General features: G+C 40.2%; 1 protein-coding gene across 1 annotated transcript in view; it reads left to right on the forward strand.

Annotated features, from left to right (window-relative positions):
- Window positions 1-24,923, forward strand: part of ZBTB16 (zinc finger and BTB domain containing 16) — a 127,969-nt gene that overhangs the window by 71,092 nt on the left and 31,954 nt on the right. The window contains exon 4 of the mRNA XM_075191235.1: window positions 14,348-14,434. Within this exon, the coding sequence (XP_075047336.1) occupies window positions 14,348-14,434 (87 nt within the window). The remainder of the gene's footprint in view (window positions 1-14,347; window positions 14,435-24,923) is intronic.

Here is a 24,923-nt window from a genome sequence, read left to right on the forward strand (position 1 = left end):
GGACATCAAGTCTGCATTTATTCGAAAAAAAGAAAAAAAAAAAGTTTAAAACCACTCCTAAATGAGGAGCTTTTTTTATTTAATTTTTTATTGTAGTGCAGTTTGAGAGTGAAAACCTATTAACATAATTCTAAGTTGGTATTTAATGTGCACAAATTATTGTACTCTTGAGGTAGAAATAAAGCATCACTACTTAAATTATGGCCGTTATACATGAATATTGATGTATATTATTTTATTATTTGAATATAGCCATACTTTTATTGCTGTAATTTTTTTTTTCTTCACACCATGTAAGGTTCCATATAAGATCACCATGCTTTGCCAATGGCAGCAAAATGGTTAAATAGCATGTACCCCAAAGTGGTTTCTGTACAAGGACACTTTTTATTCGGGGTGTGCAGTGACTGTGCAGGGAGGGGTGGGCAAGCTCTGTCTGAAACCCCAAAGAACAAGATAAATTTAAAATTGTAATTGGCTGACTTCCACAGGCTTGCGGCTCTTTTAATGAGTCATAATAACTTCATTTAAAGCCAGCTGAGCAGAAAATAGATTGGAAAGAAGCTGGGGGCCATTATGGATTTCTGTGTGTGCGCGTTTGACAGCTTCTGTTGTAGACAGTCGCGTAAGGGAGACATATTTATTAAAGCTTGTGGACTTGAATATAGGTGTGATTTTAGTTAATCGCGAATTCCAAAGCTAGGTCTACACCTAGCCAGATAATGATACCTTTTGTCTTTCTAAATGGGTGCTAGCAGCATGAAACATGTTTAAAGTGTTATTGAGATGTTCTGATCATTATGTACAACAGTTACAGCCTATACACAGGTGAAGAATAACATTATTATTGTTGTTTTTACCTATTCCGCTAGTATAATCAGTCTGTCTTTATGCCATTTAAAAATGAGCCACAGCCAGTTGCATGCCATTGTTTTCGAAAGTTCCATAATGCATAAATGCTTCTGAAATTATAGCACACCCCAGTGTTTTTTTTTTTTTGGGTTTTTGTTAGTTTTTTTTTCAGTTTGTTTTATAAGTAATAGCAATTTACACATTGTTTTATATACCGTTTTTACATACATACAGGGAGGGGCTTCAATTGCCGGCAATGTCTAGCACAGCCATTGCGCCGCACACATTGCCGCAATTATGGTACAAATATCGCCTCGGGGGTACTAGGTAAAATGAGCGGAGATTTTACTGAAATCTCCACCGCTAAGTGTCTCGCGGACGTTCCGGGGGACACTTCGCAGCTGATTAAATTCACCCCATAATTGTCTCTTATTTCCTGTTAGACAGTCTGCTGCCCATTGATAGGTGAATAGACAAACAGGAGCCACAACACATGAGAGTTTGATAACAACGCAGTCTGTAGTGGCAGAAACAACAAGGATAGCGATGTACAAGTGCAACTTGTAGTAATAATTTGCATCACACCATCTTTAAGCCAGGTAGCTATGTTTCCATCACCAGCATCACACACAGTTCTTAATTGTGTGGCATATTAAGGGGTCTATTTATGAAAGTGTGTTCAATCCCTGAAAACGTTAACCTCAAAATTCTTATTTACCATCACTGCACCGCAGCAGATATCCTAGATATCTGCTGCTTTGCATAGCATATCTCTTTGTTTTACTGAGCAGTCCCCATAACAGTGTATGGGCACTGCTCAGTATCGCTATTTACTAAAGTTTGATAAAAAAAAATAATTATAATTTTATCAGCATGTTAATAATTATTATAATTGAAAAGTTTCAGTGCTGTCAGCTCTGCTCCGAAGTGCAGAGCTGGACAGTGCATGTGTGGAGGGATCACATGATCCCTCCCTGTCACTCACCGCTGTCTCTCTCTGCAGCTGTATAGTGCAGAGATGTTTGTGCACATGCCCGAGGTTTTCAGTCGGCACTTGCGCATTGGAGTGAAAAGAGGACCCCCATGGATCGCATACTTTTTTTACGGAAGTAAAAAGGGAGTGATAAGTATGTATGTTTTCCACTTCACAGGAATAGCAGTTTTTCGGAACTGCTGTTCCTGTGTTGCATTTTCCTAAGGATTGAACTATTTATCATATTTATCAATGCAATAAGGATTGAAAACTATTTTTCATTTTATGCAGTGGCTGATAAATGTACCCCCTAAAACACTTTACTTCTCCCGATACACGAGCTAACATTCTCATATAATTAGCCTGCTATCCTGTCCCACTTCTATCTCTAATTTGGTTGTGGTCATTCTGTCTATCGCACGTGGTACATATACACTCCTTCTCAGTCTCTGGCCACACTCTAACTTTCAAGCGCTGTCCCCAAAGCTCAAAGGTATCACTCAGAATAAACATCCACTCTGCTTTAGTCTCTGTCAAGTCAGCCTCAACCTGCAGTGTTGTTTCTCCTGAGATCACTCCCTGACTCTCCAGCTTCTTTTCTCACACTGAAACCCAGCTCTTCCCTCTTTGAACTTTTACATAGAAGCAGGTTCACTTCATCACTGTTGCAGTCAGTGGGGAGAGCACTCTAAGCTCTCATATCTTTGCTGTTTCTCAGTCCAATACACAGTCCATTAGAGAGGACTCCTGAAGCACTCCCTTTAAACACTTTGGTCCCACAAAACACGCATTTGCAGTGTCTTAATAGTTAGAATATACCTTTCAATTTACTTTGTGAACTTAACTTGCAACTAAAAACGAAGTCACCTTTTAAAATAAGAATTACTTGCATGTCTCAGTCTCAGAATCCCAAAGCTGAAATAAGTTTACTCTGAACTTTAAACCATCCCGGGTAATTGTCAATCCCACCAATTGTAAGTTGAAGCATTTACTGGTAACAGGTAAAAATGTACAGCACATACTGTAGCAAGCCCCCCTTAGCTGAGCTGTGAGTTGCTTTCTCTTGACCATGACACCAACTCTGACTGTAATGACATTGCATTCAAGAACATATACTTGAATATAGAGTTGGTCCCCCTTTTGTAGCGATAACAGCTTCCACTCTTCTTTGAAGACTTTCCACAACCTGTTGGAGTGTTTCAGTGGGAATTTGTGCCTATTCATTCCTATTCATTTGAGGTCAGGCACTGATGTTGGACGAGAAGGCTTGGCTCACAATCTCTGTTTCAGTTCATCCAAAAGGTGTCCGATGGGGTAGAGATCAGGGCGCTATGCGGGAAAGTCAAGTTCTTCCACACCGAACTCATCAAACCATTTATTTGTAGACCTTACTTTGCACACTGGGGCACAGTCATGTTGGAATAGAAAATGGCCTTCCCAAAACTGTTGCCATAAAGTTGGAAGCATAGCATTGTCCAAAATGATGGTATGCTAAAGCATTAAGATTGCCCATTACTGAAGGTAAGGAGCCTAGCCCAAACCCTGAAAAACAGCCCCATAACATTATCCCGCCTCCACCAAACTTCACACTTGGCATAATGCAGTCAGGCTGGTAACGTTTTCTCGGCATCTGCCAAACCCAAACTTTCCCATCTGTCTGCCAAGCAGAGATGCGTGATTTGTCGCTACACAAAACACGTTTCCACTGCTCCACATTCCAGTGTCTGTGTGCCTTACACCACTCCGTCTGATGCTTGACATTGGTCTTGGTGTTGAGGCTTGCATGCTGCTGCTCCGCTATGGAAACACATTCCATTAAGCTCCCGCTGCACAGTTGTTGTGCTTACATTAATGCCAGTGGAAGTTCAGAACTCTTCAGCTATGAAATCAGCAGAGCATTGGCCGACTTTTACGCACCATGCGCCTTGGCAACCGCTGACCATGGTCTGTGATTTTACGTGGTCTTCTGCTTCGTGGCTGAGTTGCTGTTGTTCCTAAACTCTTCCACTTTCTAATAATATCCCTTACAGTTGACCATGGAATATCCAGCAGGGATGAAATTTCACGAACAGTCTTATTGCGAAGGTGGCATCCTAATGCTGTACCACGCTTGAAGTCACTGAGCTCTTCAGAACGACTCATTTTGTATCACAAATGTTTGCATGGCTAGGTGCTTGATTTGGGTGGGGTACGTTTTTCCGGCTCCAATAATGCAGACAAAACTTACACCAACATTAAAATTCGTAATCCAGGCAATGGGGTCCACCCATTGCCACCTTAAAACCCGGCATTCACACTCTAAAATGTTTTCGGCGTGAATGACGTCATTTACAATGGTGAGAGTCACTAATTTACATCTGCCGAAAAGAAGCCTGTGGGAAATTTTGTTTGTGTGTTATATGGCAAGTCTCTCTTTTCTCCTTGTCTGCCTTTCACAACATAGAAATTCAGATTCGCATAAGTTTTTTGTCTGCATTATTGGAGCCAAAATAATGACTTTGGCAACTGGTCTGATTGAAATGCCTCAATTCTATAATTTTTGGATCGGCATTAGACCCCTCCAAGTCAGAATGCAGCTATTTACAATTCAATAACAGTTGTAGAGTTACAACTAGGCTATCCCTTCCATAATCTGGTTTTGCTGGAAAAATGACTACATCTCTTAGGGTTATTCCATATAGTTAATAGTAAATACCGTCCTTTACATAAGTTGATAATGATACACCATCTCTTTCCTGAGGTTTCTTTATGTTTATGATTGTTACCGTCTTACTGTGCCTGCATGCTAGGAATTTTCTTGAACAATGTCACATTAATGGACTCTGCTAATACCGGACTGTGCAAATTCATGTAATTCAATGAATAGTTTGCCTAATCTCTCGGAATGTCCGGGAGTTCTCCCGGAGTCCCGGGACAGCAGTGCAAACTTCCTTTGTGACGTGTGTGGGGGCGGGGCTTAATGTATCTGTATTAAACAGGCAGATAAACAAACTACCAAAACTACACATTGACTGCTATTTTGGCCACCAGTTGAGAGATCTTTTGTAGAAATTATTTATGGCATGATGCAACTACAGAAGTAATTTGAATAAAGGCCCCAAGTTTGAATGAACTGCAACTTCCAACAGTCAGTAAGCAATGTGCATACAAACATGCCATAAATGAAAAATTGTAGCAGCTTATCCACCTTCTGGCAATATCAAACACCCCCACCCATAATCCAGCTGACTCTCCCTTGATTTCCGGTTGGGTTCTCAAAACTGTGCTAACCTAGGACCCTCTAATCAAGGTACATAGCAGCAGTATATTGTTAATGTTCCATAAATATGTATTTATTATGTCTGCTCACCACTCTGTACCCCCACTCCCCTTTTTGAACTTGCTCACATCAGTCCCTGCTCCAATGGAGCTTACAATCTAAATTCCCTAACACAGACACACGCGCAGACAGACAGACTAGGGTCAATTTGATAGCAGCCAATTAACCTACCAGCATGTTTCTGGAGTGTGGGAGAAAACCTGAGCACCCGGAGGAAACCCACGCAAACACGGGGATAGGAAGTTATTTGTAGGTGTAATTATGTTGGCGAGTTACAGATTGGACATGTTTATCTGAAATAAATAGGCAATCCAATAGATGGTCACATTGGCTACAGCGAGTCGGCTCAGGATTACCATATCTACATACACTGTACATGAGAGGGCAGGGTCTGCAAAGTTGGTGTGGCCTGTTTTGTCCACAAAATCTTATGCCGCATTGCTCAGTTTGTCTCAAGCTTACTGTTCCTTAAATTAAGCAGCAGGCAAGGAAAATGTTAATGTTATATAGCCAAATAAAACCACCCTGGGCAGGAAGTCCTTATTCCTAAATGTGGAAATAGCATCATTTTGCTTGGTGCTGGCTTGTTGAGTAGAAAAAATATGTTTTGGAATGTAAAATTCCAAGACACAGGAGCCGCTCTGGAAGATATTACACATTGTATATTTAAACTGATGTGGTGATGGAAGTAGTTAAAATAATTGTGCAGTCTCCTCACATGTATCTCACAGTAAAAGTTTTTTTTTACATTTGATCTATTTACACACTTTGCTGGGAGAGCAGGGGAGAATGTCAGGATGTTTGCTGATGTCACTAGACAATAGGTTTGCCAATGACTGATGTCACCTTGCTGATATCCTGTTCACAAAAAGAAAACACGTAGCCTACCCCCAATATACCCAGTATGACCTCCCTCTGCGTCTCACTGGCTGGCATAGTGTAACGTTTGGGGACAGTTTGTACCAGGTTACTGGCTCCTGTCCCAGCAATAAATCTTCCTGTTAGTATATTTAGAATCTCGGGTGACACAGTGCATCGTAAGGCTCACTCTTAAATAGCCAATGCTTGGCAGGACACTTCAGATCAGCCTGCAATGTGCTAAATAAATAGGTACTTAACTGCTTCACAGCCAGAAATGGTGACAATATGAAAGTCTGAACTGAGACTATAGTTTGAAATATTGTGGATTCTATTTTACATATGTCAAAGATGCCACTCTTCACACCTTCTCAACTTGTGCCTGCTTTTGGTGCACAACTGCTAAATACACTTTTTGGGAAGTTGTGTATTGTGGAATGTAAATGCTTAATACTGCATTACCTGCTTGCTGAAGCTGGTTTCCCTGACGCTTTTCCGTTTCGGGTACCATAGTGCCTGGAAATCTTTGTTCACCAATGGCTGCAGAGGTATGTGAGTATCAGGACCAATGAGAAGTTGCAGTCTCCATGATTGCTACTTCTTATTGGTCCCTGTGGTCAAAGCCTCCTAAGCAAGTTTACATAGCCCCCAGCTATTGACCTGGACTGTGAGATAGACCCAGGAAAAATGGCTGCGTTGAACAGCCTCTGAGACTCCAATAAAGGAGACCTTGTGAATACAATTTTAAGTCTGTCTCATTGGGTATACCTTTATATCAACCATGGTATACACTGTGTGAGCTCCTAAATAACCGCCATGCGAAATTAAAATTTGATCCTTTTGGATTGTATTTTATCAAGTATATTGGAAAATCAGGTTGGGTGAAGACCCTCATCACCATGTATATGATCCACTTTCGATTCAGAAGTGCATGCATGGTAATCAAATGCAAATTTTAAAGCTCTATTTTTTTCGGTTACGGTGCCAATCATCCACTTTTTTGTGGTCAGATCCAAATTCTCTGTGGTTAGGCTCCGCATGTAGCCAATCAATATATGCACATCATGTGCAATACTACCATGGCAATCCCCATTAAATCATACTTGGCGTTTTAAGTGTGTCTGTATGTGTATATAGTAGGACTGAGACATATAATGGTAAGCCTCAAAGTGTCCCTAACTTTGCAGGACCTTAACCGTGTATGATATACATGTGATAGTATGTAGTGAGGCAATGTATATAGTGTATGGTATTATAGATGGTTTGAAATATTTTTGTCATAATGTTGGTTGAATGGAACTAATGTATTTTGGATAGATATATATACACCAGTGAGGGGCTAGTCATTGTAGGCACCGCCATGAGATGTTTCAAATGCTGGGGTCTATTTATCAAAATGGGAAAAGACATAAAAAAATAGGCGTTTTAACTGTATTTAGGGCTTGCTGCTTTATATGAAGCCTTCCCTCTGTAAGGTGGCCATCGCCATTGTACCACTGCTGCCCTCATGTTGCTACCGCGATCTCAGGATGGCGGTAGACAGGGTTATCCAAAGCAAAAATGCTTTATTATTAACAGAACATTAAAAAAAATTATATTCTTTACGGGGGAGGTGTGTGTGTGTGTGTGTGTGTGTTTGTTTGTTTGTTTGTTTGTTTGTTTGTTTGTTTGTTGTTTGTTTTTTTTTTGTTTAAATTAAAATGACATTATTTTGTTGAGTCTTGCACTGGCGAGCCAAGTCTTGGTTTCCAGTTCCCGTGCACATGCGCGATCTTCCACTTACCGCTGCCGGACAGTTGCCAGGGAACTAAGCATTGCTCAGCTGCCCTGAATACATTTTTTTAATGATTTGTGGGCAGTGCCTCTCATGTTACTAGTGGAAAAAACAGTCTCGTTTTTAATTTGTTTTCTGGCACTGCTTTCGAGTTATTTTTTAAGCCTTGAATTGCAGGTGCCAAAATGTAAATTAATCTGAAGTATTCCTCTCTGACCGTTTATCATTGAACATTTTAGAATGGAGACATGATCCAAAAAAACAAACAAACGCTTGACCGTGTCATGGAAGAATCTACTGACACAACTATACCCCCCACCCCCCCGTACCACCACCAAATAAATAATCCTCTTTGTTGCAGACCTGCAGTGTGCAGGACACGCCTACCAACATTTCGGCAGTGGAGACGAAAGTCCTGGTTGGCAGGACAGCTGTAGAATCGGTACTGTCCCACCTAAATCTGCATGGTGGGTGGGGCATGGTACATGAGTAATAAGAAGCTTACGATAAATTTTTGGTCAAGACTGTCTGGTGGCTGTCACATGGGCAACTCCAGCAATAGATTTTCCTATGTGGAAACCCAAAAGCAGGAAAAGGAAAGCAGAAGAATATTACGCTCCCTAAATTTAAGGGTTCAATTATCCTAGCAAGTAGATTAACTAACAACCTTATAGAGGAATGTAAAGTGGACCCGTCTGCTACACACAATTGGGGCAGACATTTTGTGGACTGAATCAGTATTAATTAAAATGCAGCCTATGTGTGCTCTAGAAACTAGTGACCTCCAGGTAATGAGGTATGGAGTGATGCCTCTATTTCCTAGTGAATTTATAGGCTGCATTTTAGTGAATATTGATTTCAGCCTACAAAATGACTGCCTCCCAGTGTTACCAACAATTTAAAATAATTTCCAGGGATACTTTGCTGTAGAGCTGGTGCATTGATGGAAGTCGCACTGTTCTGTCCTAGCAAGCCTTGGAGCATTACAATTCCCATAATTTCATGTTTACTGAATTTGATGTAGCATACTTAATTATACATTTTAAATACTCTTTCTCAATAAGTATTAACTTATAAAGCCCAGATACTGTAAATTAGGGACAGTTGGCAACTATGCACCTCCAATGTAGTAAGCATACTGGTCATCTTTAAGTAAACTTTGCCCTGAATGCAAAGGTTTGGTGTATTAAACTATGGGTGATGACTGAACTTGTCTGTCCTTTCAATGCTTGTATACCTTTATTACCGATTTTACGAAAAGCAGAGACTGGACGACAGCGTTAAAGCTTAAACTGTCACAAAAGTTAAAATTACTGTCTTTATCATTTAAACAGAATGTCTCTCAATCTAAAGCAAGTACGTCTCATTGAGAGATGTAAAACAACGTTACCATTGCAAAGATGGCAAATATTGACAAGACAACCCTATTCCAATTAGACTGCAAGTTCTTGCGAGCAAACACCTTGTTCCTGTCTGCAACCTGTTGTTCCTGCCTGCAATTTAAAAAATAACCTTGAAACATTTTTGTATATCCACTCATTCCCTCCTCATGTGGAGTTTTTTTTTTTTTTCATTCTTGTTTTGTTGACAGTGATATAAAAAAAGAGGCTCAGGGAACACTCCGTACTAGCTATTTGAATTTGGCAGGCAGGGGCTGTTCCTGTACTGATAAGGAGTACTGTAAATAAGACTGTACAAAGAGCATGCCATAAAGCAAGCTCTGTCTGTACTCATTGTTCTCTTTCCACTAGCTCTGTGTGTGTGTGTGTGTGTGTGTGTGTGTGTAAGTGTGTGTGCGGCTTTTTTTTTTATTTATTTTTTTGGAAGACTGTTTTGGAACACAATGTTCTTCCTTTTCAGACCGAACATGCTGGCAATTTGCTAACGAGATCTGCATGTTTATTCTGAAAACCTCAGGAATTCTTATGATACAAATATTTTTTTTGCAATGCTGAGTAGCTTCTTTAGGGGAGACATTTCACACCTGTAAAGATACCTTTTAAGAGTCTTTGTTTTTCTTTTTCTTTTTTTCTGCAACGGGCGCAAAGCATTTTTTATTTTTTGGTTAATTTTACAAATCGCAAAATTTTGGATTGATGATTTTGTTTTTTGTTTTTTTTTTTGTGCATAATATTGTCTGGGTCTTTTTGCTGACCATATATTTGCATGGTTAAAGAACATTTATACTTCAGTATTCAGCTTGGTCCAACCTAATAACTGTTATGGTGCTTCTCCAATGATACTGCACATGAACTATGAAATCTCTGTATCCGTGGGCACTGGGAGTTTTAAAACTGCATTTAATTGTATAAATAAAGAAGCTGAATAAGTCAGTAGGTGGTGGACACCACAGTTAGCTCTTCACATTGATTCAACCTTCCATCTTTTACTGGCCCTGCCACCAGGGGACGTAATTGCAGTGTCAGCTTCTAGGGCCCCTCAGGTCCTGGATGCTGTATAGCTGCTGGTCCAGTAAATAAAATTCTGCTTATGGCGCCAACAGCAGCTCTTACAATCCATAAGCTGATCAGCGACACTACAAATAATTAATGCTGCCTTAGTGGGTAAAGGGAGCTCTGGTGTTCCCTTCTCTCTGAGCAGGAGTTGCTGCGCACGGAGAAAGAGGAGGTGGCTGACTTTCTTGTTAAGGTAAGTGAGGAGCAGGATGGTGAGGTTAGGGACTGGTGAAGCCCTAGAAATTTTAGGGTTCCCTTCAGTGTGCTGCTTTGCAGCCTACAAAATTCTAGTTACCTGTTCAAGTTGGACCCAAATCTCTACATGTGGGCATCCATCAACAGAGATAGAAAGAATGAATGATTGAAATCAGTTTTGATTGTGCAATGGCCAACTGCTCTAATGGGGCCTCACTGGGTTTGGCCTGACTACTCAGACCTTCTTAGACTGATCATCTATATTTTAACGTCTGTGGCCACACGTGCTTTGATGTAACTACTAGGAACAACTGGATCCCTGAACTTTTTAACCAAATAAGTCAATGGCCAAATCTGTTTTTCTTCAAAGTGAAATGTCAAACTATATTGCAATATGAAACAGTTACACTATATAAAAACAAACAAACAAACATCTAGATAGGTCATGGTATTCAATACGGCTTTTGTACCCGTATACTGCGATTTCAGATCATATGGATCTAAATTTGCCAAACTGACAGACAAATTTGTTATGTAAGCTGGCCACACATAAAGCTACAAGGTTTGGCAATTTGGTCATATGATCATTCCTCCAACATTGTTTTGTGGGGGGAGGGCTGGGCAGACAAAACGGTATCGGCTTGTATGTTCGTTGGTTCATGGGATTGGAAAAATGTTGGTCCTCTGAACTAGTGAACAAATAGAACTACCAAGACTTGTCCCACCTTGTGATATACGGTTTGGAACTGTCACAGAATCACTTGGTGAATAAGCTGATCAAAAAGTGAACTTGTAGTTTTATTGTATTTACACTTTTGCCAAATCACGCATTCTTATTTTCTTTATTGCAGTGCTACTCTGTGCACCAAGTATATTATTTCCTTACTAGATATGAACATTTGCTTTCATTGCAATAATTATTTCTTTGATTAGTATGTCGTCATAATTTCTTTCTGATAGTGTGTAACAATTTTGGTTTGTGATTTGTTCAACTGCCACCAGAATTGTTAAACAGCCAACATTCCCACACCTAGGATGAAGAGATCACAGGCAACCATATTTTTAAATCCTGAGTACAATGGTTTCCACACACAATAATTTGCATTCCCAGACATGCCATATCTAATAGGTGTGTGAGGGGCGTGGTGATGGCATTGCGTCAGTGTAGCCCCGCCTCCAGAATGCAGATTGCATCATTATACCCATTATGTGGGAGCCTTCCTTATATATGAGAATAGATAGGTACAGAACCATGCATTGAAAACTACTGCATCTGTCTGCACAGCGGATCTTTCATTGTGTTGTATCTATGTCTATGGACAATGAAAATGAACAAATCTTTCTACACAAAAGAATTGGTGTTCGCCATCAACAGTTACTTTAAATTCTGTAGTGAACCACAATGACTAGAATATTACAGCTACTGCCCACTCTTCACTTAAAAAGATATGATAAAGAGGCGGGGTGGCCCATGTAGCCATTCATTCACCTCCATTGTATATGTGTGTGTGTGTATATGTCTATATGTATATCTATCTATCTCTATCTACTATATAAATGCCTAGTGGCGTGTGTGAAAAAAAAAAAAAAAAAAAGCTGCAGCGCCACCTGCTGGGCAGAGTTATACACTGACCTATATATTTCTTGAAGGAGAAGTGACAGTTGGGAGTGGTTGGTGGTTGCCGGGGGTGACAGTGGGGAGTTTTTAACACCTTAAGTAGCTTGATGAAGGATGTGGCGATGAAGATGAAGGATGAGGTGATGGAGAAAAATGATGAGGTGGTGACACGTGGACAAAACCACGTTAAAAAAGGGCGCTTGCGTCGGGAAGTAACGCTCCTCCCCTGAGGAGGCCTGGCCTAGCCCCAAATGCATGACAAGAACCTTTTTAACACCTTAAGTAGCTTGATTTGACTAGAATGCATGAGTATCATGCACGGGTTAACGTGTGTGTGTGTGTGTGTGTATATATATATATATATATATATATATATATATATATATATATATATATATATATATATATATATATATATATATATATATATATATATATATATGCGGCATAATTATTTTTCAGGAGGTTGCTTGTTACCTCTTCATTCTCTTCCATGAAAGTATGTTGTAAAAAGTGGTGCTGCTCTACCATAGGCCATCTACCTGTTCTGTTGCAAAGAGAAAAGAGCCAGTTTATGACATACCTATGAACCACCACATGCATATAGTGCATAGTAAAGAATTCTTCATTTGAAATGGCAATATCAGTATAACCCCTGTAGTGCTGGTTTGCAGAGTATTGCTGTCTAGATATCTGGCATGCCCTTCAGAGTATAGCTGGTTCTCTGGAAGCCTAACCCAGCTATCGGTAGTGGCTCAAGCCAGCGCTTAACACTTCTCTGGAACGGGCTGTGCTTGGCTCCATCTTCACAGGATTGGACCTTCCCAATGTAGCTTTAGTTCTTCTACAGACCCGGTACCAGTGCCAGCATAAAACACATACATTATACATATAGTGGGAGAAATAGAACTGGCAATATCCTAAGTAGGATGAGCCCAGGTGGAAATAAACTTTTATTGACCAAGCTGGTACCCAACTCTGCGGTTACTTGGGGAACAAAAGGGTATCAATTTATACTCCGATTTCCTTACAGACAAGTTGTGTGGTTTGTTTGTTTTTGGATTTTTTTTTTTTTCTCTTTCTGTTCAATGATTTATAAGCATATTTACCATTAAAGCTCCAATCCCAGTGATAAATAGGATCTTTTTTCGATGTTCACATGAGCCAGCTCAATCTCATGTATGTGCCCAGATTTGGCCTTTCAGCTCCACTTGTACAAAAAATAAAAATTAAAGGTTAAAAAAAAAACTTAATTTATTTGAAAAATAAAAAAAAAAATATATTTTTTTTTTTTTTTTTTTTACACGAATGCATTAAAACAACTTGGGGAAACTACTAACAATACTAAATAACTTCCCTGTGTGGAATCATGGGTAATCCTTAGCTGGCCAAAGCCAGCAAACCTTGCCTCCGGGAGGGTTACCAGAGGTGATAGCATTGCGATGACCGTAGGTAACCCTTTTTCTTATACTATAACAAATAGCTACTGATTGATAAATAAACCCCCTCAGACATTAATAGAAGATTACACACAGCAGCATCTTTTTTTTATAAATGTGAAGTAAAGATTAATTTTTCTAAACATGTTTGAAATTGCTGAAGAAGTCAACCGTGTTTATGGTTTAAAATGACAACATACAAAAAAGTGTCCCTTTTATTTGTTTTTTATCTATGCCTTTTCTTCCTTAAAGGGATTTTCCACTTTAAAAATGTATTTTACTACATTGTGGTGGGGATTTCTCCTCTGAGAACCCCTACCATTTGGTATAGGTAACAGGGTCCCGGCACTTGCTTGTAACCAGTACTTCTGCCATTCACATTCATTGGTGTTCCACTCTCTCATTAGCAGGAGAGATCAGACACAGTAGTTCTGAACTACAAAGAGAGCGCCAATGGTCTTCATTAGAGACCCTATTTTATGCAAGTACTATGACCATGCTAAATAAACTGATCGGGGGGAGGGGGGGTGGGGTGCGTTCCCAGCTAATAGAAGTCCCGAAGTACTGTTTTTGGGAAGATATTTTGTAACATTGCGTTTTAAGCAAAAACACCTTCTAAAACTTTATCTTGCCTGGAACACTCCATTCTATATAGTCACAAAGGTAATGCATTACATCCACTCCTAACTTGTACTCTTTTGAGTCTGATTTATTATTGCCTAGAGATAAACAAAGAAATACAAGAAATGGTTAAAAATCCAAGGAACCTTTCCGTAAAGACCAATTTATTTGACACTTTGTATTCTAGTTTTGGAGCAAGTAAAATATTGAAACGTATTTTATTTTTATTTGTTTTTCAACAGCTGGAGCCAAAGCATTTGTATGTGAGCAGTGTGGAGCACAATTCTCCAAGGAAGATGCATATGAAGCTCACAGGCGGACGCACAATGGTAGGTGACATTCTTACAAACAGCTGGATTCTGACAAATCACCATCTGATCCTTAACATCTTACTTAGCATAAATTGCCACAAAATATCCCAAAGTATTTAGAAATCCAGTGTCGGCTGACTCAAAAAGCTTCATGAAGACAAAGGATCACATGTTTTTTTTTTCTACCCCAAGGATACTTTTCATCATAGGAAAACGAAAATATTTAAAGTGTATCCGTTGCCTACAAAAATTTCAGCTATTTTTTGGGTTTATCCAATATGTACAAGAATGCAGCTGATTAGTACACTAAGGGGCATATTCAATGAGGTTTCCGGTGCGCAGTAACGCTCCGGAACGGGCTGCAAAGTCCATCCGCAATAATGTGGATTTTCCTGCACACCCCATAGAGTTGCGTAGGAAAATCTGCGTTATTGCAGTACCGTATTACCGTCAATACTGCTCACACCACGGACCAGAAATCTAATTGAATATGTCCCTAGCATATTCAACTGGCTCCGGAGATCGCAGTTACGCGGCGGCTGCTGCGCATTATATAAGGTAATACGGTACCACAACAATGCAGACTTTCCTCCGCAACCCTATGGGGTGAAAGGGAAATCGCTATTGCGGTTCCGCTGATTACATTCACGGGCCGTTACAGAGCGTAACTGCGCAATCTCCGGAGCTAATTGAATATGCCACCAAGAGTTATGTGTGTAGGAAATATAGGTGTAAATATGCTGCATTCATTGTTGCATAGATCTAAGCTTTGCTTTATGCATGGTGTAACAGATAGTATTCACACAAGAAATAGCCTCTCATAGGTCCAGTTACTGGACTATATAAACCGTTTATGCACCTGTTTCTGTAGGCTGTGTTATTTAGATTCCACACTTAAAATTTGCTATAGAGGTTCTTAAGATCCCATCGTGATTAATTGCGTTGTAAGAGTATAGTATAGATTATATACAATCGGATAAAGAAATCCGAATCGATCGGATTGGTGGAAAATGTTAATATGAAGTGGTCAAATCGAAGTTCTTTGAAGTGGATTTATCCTAGTTATGTGCAAATGTCTAAAGATGTTATAATGTGTGACAAGATTGGTTCATTCTTAATCTAATTTTTAGTTTTTGTTTTTTAAACAATTTGATTGCAGCATGTGCCATAAATGAAAATGTATCTGATTATAAAGCCATTTGTTCGTTATATAAAACATGGCAAATGTTACATCTACTAGCTTTAGTGGTCTGCATCTGATAACTGTAATTGGAAGTTACCTACAGTTAACCAACATTCTATAGAAAATGTTTTAAATAAATAAGTGAATAAAAATTCTGGTGGCAAAAATGTTCCTGAGTTATTAAAAGCGGCTGACCACTCGACATTAGTTTACATAGTATTTGTACTTGTATCACACACTAGGTGGCAGTATTGAGAACATGTAGACTAGATGCCGTTCGTGTAGTAGCTCATAGACGGTTATACCTGTGTGCCAGTTACATAGCAGATTTGAGTTGTATAACACACTATCTTGGGGTGAATTGTTACATGTCAGTGAGGGAGTTCATTTTAGAACTACTACTCGGACTATATTTTCATAAACATGTGGTTACCTAAAAATATTTTGGACATTAAATTAAGTCAATACGTTGTATTTATATATACAGAAAATAAGTATGTTTAATCATCTCATACCACAGCTGTTTATATTGTGCAAAACTAATACTTTTCCTTTGAGTGCTGAAAATTTGAGGTGCCCCTTCCAAACCCCCATAGTTTGTCTGACATCTGAAAATGTGGAAGTCCTCTTATGCAGGTCTGTTTAACTAACTATTTTAGTAACAAGACCTAAAATTTGAGTTGAGCAGGAGGTCTTGCATAGGAGTCTAGCAAAATGCATGTCACTAGATATATTTATTATTTTACATTATGCTATATAGCTATGTTAAAACAAATGCAAACACATTATAAAAAAAATGTTTAGAATAAATCCACAGCTAAAGTGCAGAAATAAAGACGCATGCACACCCTTTGAGACCAGGATAACTGAAGAGACTGAAAACCACCATAAGAGTCCTTTTTAGGACAGGTACAAGAAACAGTTATTACCCTCAATTACCCTCCCAGCAGCCTTTGCTTTCATTGGTCTGACTTCCACAATAATGAACAAGGCTAATATCTGATTGGCTGCTATATGGGTGATCATTTGTGCTGTTTCGCTATATTTTTAAGGAAATAAACTTTATATATCATGTTACATACATCTAAAGAACATTTCCAGAGTCCGCACATATCTCACACAAGACACTGCTAAAACCTTAATTCATGCACTAATCATCTCCCGCATTGACTATTGCAATTCCCTCCTTACTGGTCTTCCCAAAAACAGACTCAAACCCCTAAAATCTATTTTGCATGCTTCGGCAAGACTGATTTTCCTTGCAAATAGCTATTCCTCTGTTGAATCACTCTGTATGTCTCTACACTGGCTGCCTGTCTTCTACCGAATCCAATATAAAATACTTTTACTAACCTACAAGGCCATCAACAAAGCTGCACCAACATACATCTCCTCTCTTGTCTCAAAATATCTCCCAACTCGGCAACTCCGTTCTGCAAAAGATCTGCGTCTCTCATCCACCCTCATTACATCCTCCCATTCCCGGTTACAGGACTTTTTTCGGGCTGCACCCACTCTATGGAACTCTCTCCCTCGCACAATAAGACTCTCCTCTGTTCTACAAACTTTCAAGCGTTCTCTGAAAACCTACCTATTCAGACAAGCTTATAATATTCCTCAACCACCATCTTAACCTCACTACCTTTAGCCTGTTACACAATTTCACACAAGACAACTACCCCCGGACCAACATTGTTGTGTGACAGGATCATTTAGCTTATGAGTCACCCTACCTTTGCAGTCTGGCTGGGCCAAGATGCAAAATGTATACTTAACCTCATGTGTCAATCTCCCATTGTCCCATAGATTGTAAGCTTGCGAGCAGGGCCTTCTCACCTCTTTGTCTGTTTTACCCAGTTTGTTTATTAGTTTATTACGTTTGTCCCCAATTGTAAAGCGCTACGGAATATGTTGGCGCTATATAAATAAATGATGATGATGATGATGATGATGATATATCTTAAATTGAATAACACAAATGTCTCTGATGGCCAGGAAAGGACTGACATAGTCTGTAAGGACCATAAACAAGCTCTAACTCTCAGCAGATTATAGTTTACTAAAAAATGGCTATAAAATGTATTTGCCTCTTTTGGCATTTTTTTATTTTCTGCAGCAATCGACACTACCCCTCCACATTGCAGCAATCCCCACACACATTAAGCACCACATAGTAGCAGGAAGCAGACCAATGTCTGTACTGGCAGCTAGTAGGCCAGGGCCAGTCCCAATTAGCTAGAAAAAACTGATGTAAAGGGGGCCTCGGGCCTACTGGGAAGGCTCTTGGTTAGGCTTATAGCCAATCCGCCCCTGCTAAAAGCACCTTTCTTTCATGGATACTCTGTTCTGGAGGACTGTTCTAAACAAATTCATAGTTGTCCCCATTTTTTTTATGATGGACTTGACCAGTGTCGGACTGGGACATGAAGGGCCCACCGGGGGACTGCAACACTAGGGGCCCACCAGAGGGGGTGTGGTGAGCCATCACAGAGGCGAGACCAGACACTAGAGTGGGAGTGGTCAGCCCACGAAGGACAGCTAGCACCATAGTGTAGTATATAAAAAAATGCAGTGTGTATATAAAGAGTACACAGTCTTGACCTGCCCCTAGATTGGGCAGAACAGTGACCAAAAATCGGGTTTGTTCCACTAGACCAGGCTTGGCTAACCTGTGGCACTCCCGGTGTTGTGAAACTACAAGCCCCAGCATGCTTTGCCAATATATAGCAAATTATTGCTGGAAGGGTATGCTGGGACTTGTAGTTTCACAACACTTGGAGTACCATAGGTTAGCCAAGCCTGCACTAATCTCAGAACAATTGACAGACTGTCCTACCTGTTATTGTCACTTTTACCACCTGTGACTGCTGGTTTCTTTAGTTGCAGCTTGTCTGGATCCTGGAATTTTAAGGGTCCTATTTGGAAAAAATAATGGGTACATTTAGGAAACTCCAACCATCCCCGCCATTAAATCAACTGCACCCACATTTAATAAATAGGCCTATCTCCAGCCCCAACATTAAAGCAATAGTACTCACATTTGATAAATAGACCTATTTCCCTCATACCGACCCAAACATCAAATTAATAGTATTCCCATTTAATAAATAAAACGATTACCCTCCCTCCAAACAGCCCCAGCAATAAATTAATAGCATTTACGTTTAATACATCCATTTCCCACGACCATTCCCAGCATTAAATAATTAATATTCACATTTAATAGATAGCCCTCCTCCCCACACTCAATTATAGAATCAAACCACCCCAGCATTAAATTAAAGGTCCCATCACCCCCTCTCTATAGTGGTCTCTGTACAGCTCCCCTCCCTATAGTTTAACATAGACAGCCCCCCCTAATTATAGTTTAGCATAGGCAGCCCTCCACGCTATAGTTTAGTATAGATAGGCAGCCCCCCTATGCCACATAGTAGTGCCCGCAAACAATGTTATGCCACACAGTAGTGCCCCCAATGTTATGCCACACAGTAGTGCCCCCAATGTTATGCCACACAGTAGTGCCCCCAATGTTATGCCACACAGTAGTGCCCCCAATGTTATGCCACACAGTAGTGCCCCCAATGTTATGCCACACAGTAGTGCCCCCAATGTTATGCCACACAGTAGTGCCCCCGAATTAATATTATGCCCACAGTAGTGTCCCCAATTCACATTATGCCCACAATGGTGTCCCCAATTCACATTATGCCCACAATGGTGTCCCCAATTCACATTATGCCCACAATAGTGTCCCAAATTCACACATAAGAGAATTCTGTCTCATGCTGCAAGTCCTGGAATTTGGAGGAAATTAAGATATATCCACTAATATTAAATAAAATAAAAAAAATCTACTTACACATATTTTGATTGTTGCAGCCTCTCTGCTCCTTAGTCCTTCAGCGGGGGCGGGAGCATAAGACAGTCAGCTGACAGGAGGAGTGGGTGGGTCACATGATTGCAGCTGCGATCGCATTTGAAATATGACGGTCTGTCACGAACAGCCAGTCATCTGAAGCAACAGGGACGCCAGGGAGGGCAGCAGGGTCGCCGAGCCGAGGAGGACACTGACCCCCAGGTGAGCTGGATGGGCTCCGCCCACTTCTAGAAAGGGGTGTGGCCGTAAGGCAGTGGGTCCTACCGGTGATTTTTCAGGTATCCCGGTGGGCCAGTCCGACGCTGGACTTGACACTGCTCCAGGGGATATTTAGTGTCTGAAATCTTCTTATAGCTTTGAGGCGCTCGTTTGGAAATACACTAACCAACTGTGGAGCCTCTCAGACTGGTTTATTTATTTACTTTAATTGTACACCGACTACAATGACCGACTAGTTTGATATTTAAAGACTGATTGCTTATATGGTTTATTTAGCTCTATCTTTGCAAAGGGGCTGAATACTTATGCAATGTATGTCTTATGAAAAAGCTTTAGAGTTGTAATTTTTGTTTATTTGTTTTGATTCTGTTCTGTAAGAAAACAATGTGAAAAATGGCAAAGGCGTTGAATGCTTTTTATAGTCTATATAGCCTGCAAGATCATGCTGGCTTTTTTTGTTTTGTTTTGTTTTTGATATTGTGAATGTGGACCTGTCCAGTTTTTAAATGTATTGTTTACCCTCATAAATACAGTGATTTGCAGGCTAAGAATCTGAAAACCAGCGTTACTTGTGAAATCCCCTAGTCGCGACCTTGATGATCCAGTGTCTGATTTTAGAAGCTTGTGGTTTCATCAGGAGCCACCAGCTTTCTATGAGGCACCGCTTAGACATTCCAAATAGGTCAGAAGAGGTCACCTGAACAAGTACTGAACCGAGCAAATGCAGGCAGCTTTACTAGGGTTTTACTCTCTGAAATATTATAATATTATTATTATTATTATTATTATTATTAATAATAATGTTTTATGTTAAGGCGCTACAAAAGCTTCTGCGGTGCAGTACATGACACTTACAGTAGTACACAAAAAACAGTCTACAAATATACCTTACATTCTGCCTATAGGTCCACTACACCTAAGTTTAAAGCTCCTACATAGACAAAACAATTCATTGAATATGGATAAAAACACAACAAGCATACAGTACTTTCAAGTAGCCAGACAGACCTTTTTGTACCTGAAATCAGTCACTTGCATCATAACATCACTGAGCAAAGTGGCACAAAGTGCCTTAGTGATTTCACTAGCTCCTAGTGATCACTCATGAATATTGGTTCTGCTCATACAGTGGTTATCGCCGCTCGTGGTCATTTGTGCAAAATGGCAAAGGCGCAGTGGACTATTGTTTTTGGTCCCAATTAACACCCAATTTCTGCCAAGCTGCATAGGTTTACGGAGCAAGATCATACTTGCCAACTCTCCCGGAATGTCCGGGAGACTCCCGCATTTTGCGAGAGACTCCCGGGCGAGTGTGGCAATCTCCTGAATTCTCCCCACTTCACTAGGAAGTGCCCCACTTCCTAGTGAAGTGGGCAGAATTAGATCCCAAACGCCGCGATTCCCGGTGATTCGTGGCGTTTGGGCCCTGCCCCCTGTGACGTCATGACGCAAACGCGTTATTTGACAGCCCCGCCGATTTTGGCCACCCCGCCATCCTCACGCCCACCTCCACTGGCTGGCTCCCGGAAGAGAGCTGAAGAAAGTCGGTAAGTATGAGCAAGATGTGGACCTTTGCGTAGGAGCAGAGGTTTGCACAGGATAAGCGGAGGAGAGGGGCAGAGCGAGGCCATTAGTTTCTGCAGAATAGTGATTTAATAAAATAACACTCCAATGTTTCCTCACGCTCAAGAGCAAATTTAAGCCACAAATTAGGCCAAGCCAATTTTGTTTTTCAGCAGAATAAAAGAAAAGTCTCCTTTTTTAATATCTGGCTTGGTTCTAGTGGTAAGAGGTTGGACCTCTTCTACCTCTAGGTGCACTTTTAAGTTGTGAAAGCATAGAGTGTATACACACATTGAGGTGCACTGGCTGGACCATCTGGGGGCACTGGTGCAAAATCAAGGCATTTGGTGGTCTGTCTGTAATTATAACTTCCTGTTCTGCTTGTCCTGTCCCCTTCTCTTCCCTTTGTAATCCCCCACCGCAAACCCAGACATTTTCCCATGACAATGCTATTGGTTGGGGATTAGCAGTAAGGCAGATTTGACCTTTCACCTCTAGTCCACAAAAGCAGCATGATTACGGAATGGGAACAGGTTTTCCCTGTACTGTGCCATTGTACTATGTAGCATTAACCCCTTCCCAGAACGAAGAGTGGCAAGCTTGAATGCATACTTTTCAAGACTACATAATTCACTGTTTATTCTTACAAAGTGTTTGACTCTGGTCAACTTTTCTGATTTAAAGTGGACTGTGATCACCATTGTGGCAAGGATCTTGTGTGGCTGTAATTTATTGTAGGGATGGAATGCCGTACTACTTATGGCTTGCCCTTTTCTTTGTCTGATCATGTCTTTCAATCGGTTCACGTTTATTCAGTAAGCAGTGTTGTGTTTTTTGGAAGCGCTAGAATGGAATGATAAATGCAATAACATAACTATTGATCTTTTTCCTAGCAACAAATATTTAAGCTCTGAGTTATAGAATAGTTCCTTTTTCAGCTTTAGGATTGATTAAAGCTTTGTCCAGTCACAGGGTCATCTCGTGCGTTGACCTAAAGCCCTGCTTCTTTGTATATGGAGGGTCTGATCAGTATGCAGACACAAAGCTCTCCCTCCCATTCCCTTTATCCCACACTTATTTTTCTTTTGGAAAAGACTGAGAGGGACCAGAAGGGGATGTCTCCCTTCCCCTCAATTTTCAAACTCTGAGGGGGAAAAAAATGAGACTATAAGCTCCCATGGGGCAAGAACTGATGTAAATGATTACACATTCTCAGCACAGCGATATAGGTAAATTGTAATAAATAATTAATGCATAGTATTTGCAATCATCTCTCTACAATTGTATTCGTTAATTTCGGCAAAGTTTGCTGCATTCTTATATGAAAATTTCAGTTTCCGGCCGATGGTATTATTGTGATTATTATATATACGCTGGACCGTTCATCAGAGAATGAGATTGAGGGCAAAATTACTGCTTGCTCTGTTAGTGAAAGGGTTAAACACATGTACAATCTCGTTTTTGTTTTTTTAATAAAAGTTGAAAAATATTGCACCAGACTTCCTAAAAATTTAAATCCCAGTTACATCAACTATTGCTCAGTAACTTATGCCTGTAACTTGCATATGACCTAGAACTTTGCCTTAAGTTTACTGCTGGGATTCCTATCTATGTTTTACCACCTCTCTCCCTGAAGTCCCTTTTCCTTCTCTGGATTTATAATTTTGGTACAGTGACTATGTCTGTAAAGTGTTTAATATCATTATTATACTTTGATAGCATGTTGCAGTGAATGCTTTAATCCTTCTCATCTCTGCCCCCAGTGATGCTTAGTCTGTACCACACATACCACTATAACACGTACAATATGGTCAGATTCACTAGAAGCCAGTTAACCTACAAGTGTGTTTTTGAAGAGAACATGTAAAACCCGCACCCTGGTAAAAAGGGAACTCCGATTCCCAATACAAGCAATGCTAATCACTGTGCCACCATACCACTCATATGGTGAGTGTATTGAACTTTGTTGTGGGTCTGGGCCCTGGTTTTATACAAAGGTAGATGCCTCTATATAGTATATTTTTTTATATGTTCTGCAGACTCTCTGGTGTCGTAAATGTTAATAGTTTATATGGAAAGTAGCATTCAGTCTAGATTGTGTGGGTGTGTGTTTGACACCTTGTCACTGCTCCTCTTGAACTTTAGAAATGGGGAAAAAAATAACAAAACCCTTGCAAAATGTTCTTAAACAAAAAATTCAAATTGTTTTTCTTTATACTAATAGCAATAGAAATGAAAAGTGACCTTCCTTAAATCTTTCTGATAGTTTCAGTCACTGGTTTGCCTCGCCCGTACTATGGCAGTCTTATAGTAAAAATTGTCCCTTTAACCCCTTAAAAGAAAATGAGGTGTTAAATGTGTTTGTTACAGTAGGATGGCAGCTCCTCTGGTGTCAAAGGCTTTAACGTCTCTCTGTCGCTGGCTTCATTCAACCATCCATGGGGACGTCCCTAGCACGATTGTTAGTGGCGGCCCCTCTCTTCGGAACCCATTGGAGATGCAGACAATGGACAGGGGAAAAAGAATGAACCTTGGCTTGTCCCTGCTTGAAAAGACTAGGGACAGAGGGGTCAGGGTGAAGGGGGTGTGATAAATATGGCCTCTCATTCAGAAGGGACAAGTCTTTGTGCTCACGCTGGCCAGATGGCCTCAGGAATAAATTAAATCCAGTCTAGCACTGCAGCCTGAGAATATGGGCTATTACTTAATTTTAAGGTCTAGAAAGACTGCTCATTTCCTCCTTATACTGGTCGTCCTTACTTATCCTTGCCTTTATTTCCACCTTCATCGCTCCGTTCTAAAGTGCATGTACATGTCTGAAACCACAGGTTCAGTTAGCAACTAACAAGTTGGACTATGCATTTTGTTTCAACAATTGATCACAATTCACTATAGCTTACATGTATGTATTTACAAGAGCTTTGTATGTCTAAACCAAAAGTTGTTTTTGTTTTTTTGTTTTTTTTAAATGTCTGATTTAGAGCTGACTTAAATCCATTTTTTGGGTGTAATAATGTGCTTTGTTTTACTGTGCAGCAAAACAAACCAAAATTGTGGGTAAAGTGCAAGTAGCCCTGTATGCCTGGATAGCCTTGTCATGGACATTATTTACAGTAAAGACATGCACACGTAAGCATGTATGTTTGCTGGTGTGTGTGTATGAAATAGAGAAACATTACCCCCCCCCCTCCTTAAAAGAATAACCAGCATAAGTGTGTATAGCCTGAGCTGGTTATCGCTAATGCAGGATAAAGAGTGTGGTGTAGAGCCACTGTCTGGTCAGCATGGGGTGGAATTCCCTAGGGGAACCATTCTCTCAAAAATGTTCTTTTTGGGACGGCGCTACATGGGAAGGAGTTTTGTTATCCACTTTTTATGGCTTCAAGAGCCCTGTAAAAGACAGTTTAGTGTTTTATAATCATCAATACAAGACAGTAACACCAGTGAACAATGCCCATAATTTACAAAAAATACAGTATTTATCATACACCCAGGGTTCCTGATTTAGAGTAGGCCATAATATGTGTTTGTGTTCAATATGTACATAAAAACTAGGGTTTAACACTTCTCCACTAATTATGTTACCTAAACATGCAGGTACAAAAGTTTGTCTACTGGTTAGCAAACGCCCCTGAGACAAGGTCTATAATACATTTTGTTAATAC

This window comes from Mixophyes fleayi, chromosome 11, assembly GCF_038048845.1.
Source record: "Mixophyes fleayi isolate aMixFle1 chromosome 11, aMixFle1.hap1, whole genome shotgun sequence".
NCBI classification, from domain to species: Eukaryota; Metazoa; Chordata; class Amphibia; order Anura; family Limnodynastidae; genus Mixophyes; species Mixophyes fleayi.